Here is a 3,945-nt window from a genome sequence, read left to right on the forward strand (position 1 = left end):
ATAAGTTCATTGGTGGCGGATTGTATAATGGTAACTCCCGACTTCTTAGGCACCACTTGGACTGGACTGACCCACTGACTATCTGAGATGGGATAGATAATCCCATTATCAAGACACTTTAAAATTTCTTTTTGAATGGCTTCCTTCATCACAGGATTAGCCCTTCTTTGGGATTCCCTTGAAGGTTTGGAACCCTCAATCAAATGTATATGATGTTGGCAAATCGAAGGGCTAATTTCTTTGATGTCAGCCATGGTCCAAGCTATGGCTTCCTTATTTTCCTTTAACAAATTAAGTAACTCATCATCTTGACTAGAAGTTAAATCAGAAGAAATAATAACAGGAAGAGTTTCATTATTGCCTAAGAAAGCATACCTGAGATTTGAAGGCAAAGGCTTCAAATCTAGTTGTGGGGGCTCCTCTATTGATGGCTTGGGAAGGGATTTAGAAAGGGGTCCCATGGGCTCCATTATGTGTTGTAGGCTGAAAGCCTCAGAGAAGAAGTCTTCTCCCGGGTCTCCCAACTGCTCTAAGCATTCTTGAAAATCTGCAGCAAAATCAATATCAAACTCATTTTCTATCTCATCTGGGAATGAATGTAATAAATTAACTTCTTCATGCAAACTAGGATGCTTTTCTAATCTAAAAATATTGAAATCTACTGATGTGTTACCAAATGAGAGTTTCATAAGGCCATTTCTACAATTTATTAATGCATTACTAGTAGCAAGGAATGGCGTACCTAAAATGATTGGGATTTGATCTTTAACATGCGCAACAGGTTGGGTATCTAAAACTATGAAGTCCACAGGAAATAGAAATTCACCCACCTTAACTAAGACATCCTCCACCATCCCTTTAGGAGTTTTGACTGATCTATCTGCCAACTGAAGAGTGACAATGGTTGGTTTGAGTTCTCCTAGTCCTAATTGCTGGTAGACAGTATATGGCAAAAGATTGACACTTGCCCCCAAATCAAGTAGGGCATGGTCAATTCTTGTGTTGCCAATGGTGCAAGCTATTGTGGAACATCCCGGGTCCTCATACTTGGCCACCATTTGTTGAGATAAGATGGAACTAACATTGGCGGCCAAGAAAGCCTTCTTAGGTATGTTCGTTGTGCGCTTTTGAGTGCACAAGTCCTTAAGCACCTTGGCATAAGCAGGGACTTGGGAAATAGCATCTAATAATGGGATATTCACTTGCACTTGCTTAAAAACATCTAAAATCTTGTCCATGGCAGCAACCTTTTTATTATTTTGAAGCCTCTTAGGATAAGGAGCTTTAGGTATAAACTGTCTCTCTGGTTGTGGAGTTGGCTGCTCCACTGTGACACTGTCAGGCTCCTCAAGTGATCTTGTGATTGGGGGCTGATCTCTAACCTCTACATATGAATCTTTGGAGTCCTTAGATGGTTCGGATCTGACCTCCTCCTTCTGATACTCTCGGCCACTCTGTAAAGCATAGACGACATTACACTGGTTGGAGGGCTCTTGCTGTGGGTTCTGTTGAATTACATTCAACTGACTCGGTTGACCCTGTTGGTTTGGATTGACATTCCTAGGGTTAGGAACGGGTTGGGAAGGCATTTTTCCTCTCTCCCTCTCATGTAAGGCATTAGCAAGTTGGGAGATTTGCTTCTCCATGTTGTGCTGACTAGTCATGAAAGTACTCATGAGAAGTTCTATGCTCTTTTCTAAGGAATTGATCCTAGCCGAATCAGCCTGTTTTGGGAAACCTGGGGGGGTTTGGATCTGATTTCAAAAGTGATTTTGGAAGTGATTTTGGTTGGGTAGGGGGTTGGTAAGATTTGGTGGCAGATTTGGCCTTGGTGGGCCAAACTGGCCCTGATTTTGGAAACTAGGTTGTGCGGCTTGGTAATTGGGTTGACTCTATGAGAAATTAGGATGATTCCTCCAACTCGGGTTGTAAGTGTTACTAAATGGATTATTTTGAAACATAGCACTTACGTTCTCAGTACCATTGTTGGGCTGAGAAAGGTTGGGGCACTCTTCCACAACATGGCTTGGATCCTGACACCAACTACACATATGGACTGTTTGACTAACATGATTGACCTGTGAAGGTCCTTTAACCACTATGGCTTCTATCCTCTTGATAAGACTATCTAGGTGAGCCTCTTTAGCTACAGTACCCTCAATGAAACCCTTACCAATGGCTCTTTCACTCTCTTGAGTTGATTCCCACTCACGAGTCTTTTCAGCCAATTCAATTAAAAAGTTCAAAGCATCGTTTTCATCCGTATATGATGTAAATCCTGTTGGGCACATAGATTCTAACAACTGTTTGGTTTGATAGTCAGTACCCTCATAAATAATTTGGCATAAATGCCAAGTGTCAAGTCCGTGGTGAGGGCACTCTTGGAGAAGATCCTTAAACCTCTCCATGAACTTGGAAAAAGACTCATGGGGTTTTTGCCTAAACTGAAGAATGTCATTCCTTAGTTTATTTGTTTTATGCATAGGAAAGAACTTTTTAAGAAAGGCAACAGTGAATTCTTCCCAAGTAGTGATAGAATTGGTGGGAAGACCATAGAGCCATTTCTTAGCTCCATCCTTGAGTGAAAAAGTGATAAATCTAAGCTTTACCGCATCATCTGAGAGTTGCTGCATTTTAATGAGGACACACACTTCCTCAAACTCCCTAAGAAATAGATAGGCATCCTCAGAAGGTAGCCCATGAAAATGAGGTAACATGGTGATGAATTGGGATTTGAGTTCAAAATTAATTCCCTGCACAGCAAGCAAACGTATGCATGAAGGTTGTGCTATCCTAGCTGGATAGAATCTATCCCTAAGGGTTCTAGGTGCTTCCTCATCTGCCATGTCTATAGGTATAGGTTGAATTTTTATTTCTGTTTCTGATCTAATTGCTCTTTCTAATCGGTTCACAGAATTTCGTACCCAACCAGTACTCATGCAAAAATCAAAATCACGAAGGCAAATAAAGAAGCAACTAAAAATATGCAATAATTAAATCTAATATAAACTAAAAAAAAAATTAATAAAACTAAAACACTTTGAATAGTTAAGAATTTAATAAAAACTCCTCCCCGGCAACGGCGCCAAAAACTTGTTTGCACAAAATTATACCGCAAGCGCACGGGTCAATCGTAGCTACGGGTCGATCACAGGGAAGAGCTATTAAACCTCTTAACTTAGACAAAGTGAACAAATATCCAAATATCACTACTAATTATCTACTGATTATCTAATCTAGATGATTAAATTAAAGCCAATTTACTAGTCTAACAATTTTCCAATTAATAGAAACAACTTCTCTAATCTAAGGGAAACCTATTCAAGCAATTTAACTACTATTTTTTTTTTATAAAATAAATTAAAGGACTGATTTGATTGATAATTTTAACCACTAATTTAGTCACTAATCTAACACAATAATTATTTAATTTAATGAAAAACTTAAAGAACTATCTAGGTGCAAAGTTGTAAAACTATTAGAATGTTGCTTAAAATTCAAATAAAAAGTCTTAGGGTTAGAATCCACCATAGGTTAGATAAAAATTATTAGTTTGTATATATAGATTCGCTTCGATCACAATCTTGAATTAGATTGACTTGTATAGATGATCAATCCGATCAATGAAAAATCCAATCAATGGATGAGATTTCCCATTAGTAATTGATCAAGTACACAAACAATTTTCAATATCTATACAAGACTCTATAAATTCTCATCAACGATCACATATACAAGAGATAATCAATGGCATATATGATCTATAATTCGAATTTACAACCCCTTGTATATTAAAATTATATTCACAAAATTGAATCTAGACCGTTAGATCACGCAATCTAACAAATTTAATCTACCCTTAAGGCTTCATCTAAACCCTAAGATTAAAAATTTAGCTACTCATTATTTATTCAAAACACAAATAATAAAATATTACCATGATCA

The 3,945-nt window shown here is 37.8% G+C and overlaps 1 protein-coding gene across 1 annotated transcript; it reads right to left on the reverse strand.

The window, feature by feature from the left end:
* Positions 1–1,892: 1,892 nt before the first annotated feature.
* On the reverse strand, positions 1,893–2,846 carry LOC143855900 (uncharacterized). Its single transcript, XM_077365953.1, has one exon. The coding sequence runs from the start codon at positions 2,844–2,846 to the stop codon at positions 1,893–1,895; it is 954 nt and encodes a 317-aa protein (XP_077222068.1).
* Positions 2,847–3,945: the final 1,099 nt, after the last annotated feature.

Source organism: Tasmannia lanceolata, unplaced genomic scaffold, assembly GCF_043159265.1.
Source record: "Tasmannia lanceolata isolate RefF3 unplaced genomic scaffold, GAP_Taslan_0.1 ptg000023l, whole genome shotgun sequence".
NCBI lineage: Eukaryota > Viridiplantae > Streptophyta > Magnoliopsida > Canellales > Winteraceae > Tasmannia > Tasmannia lanceolata.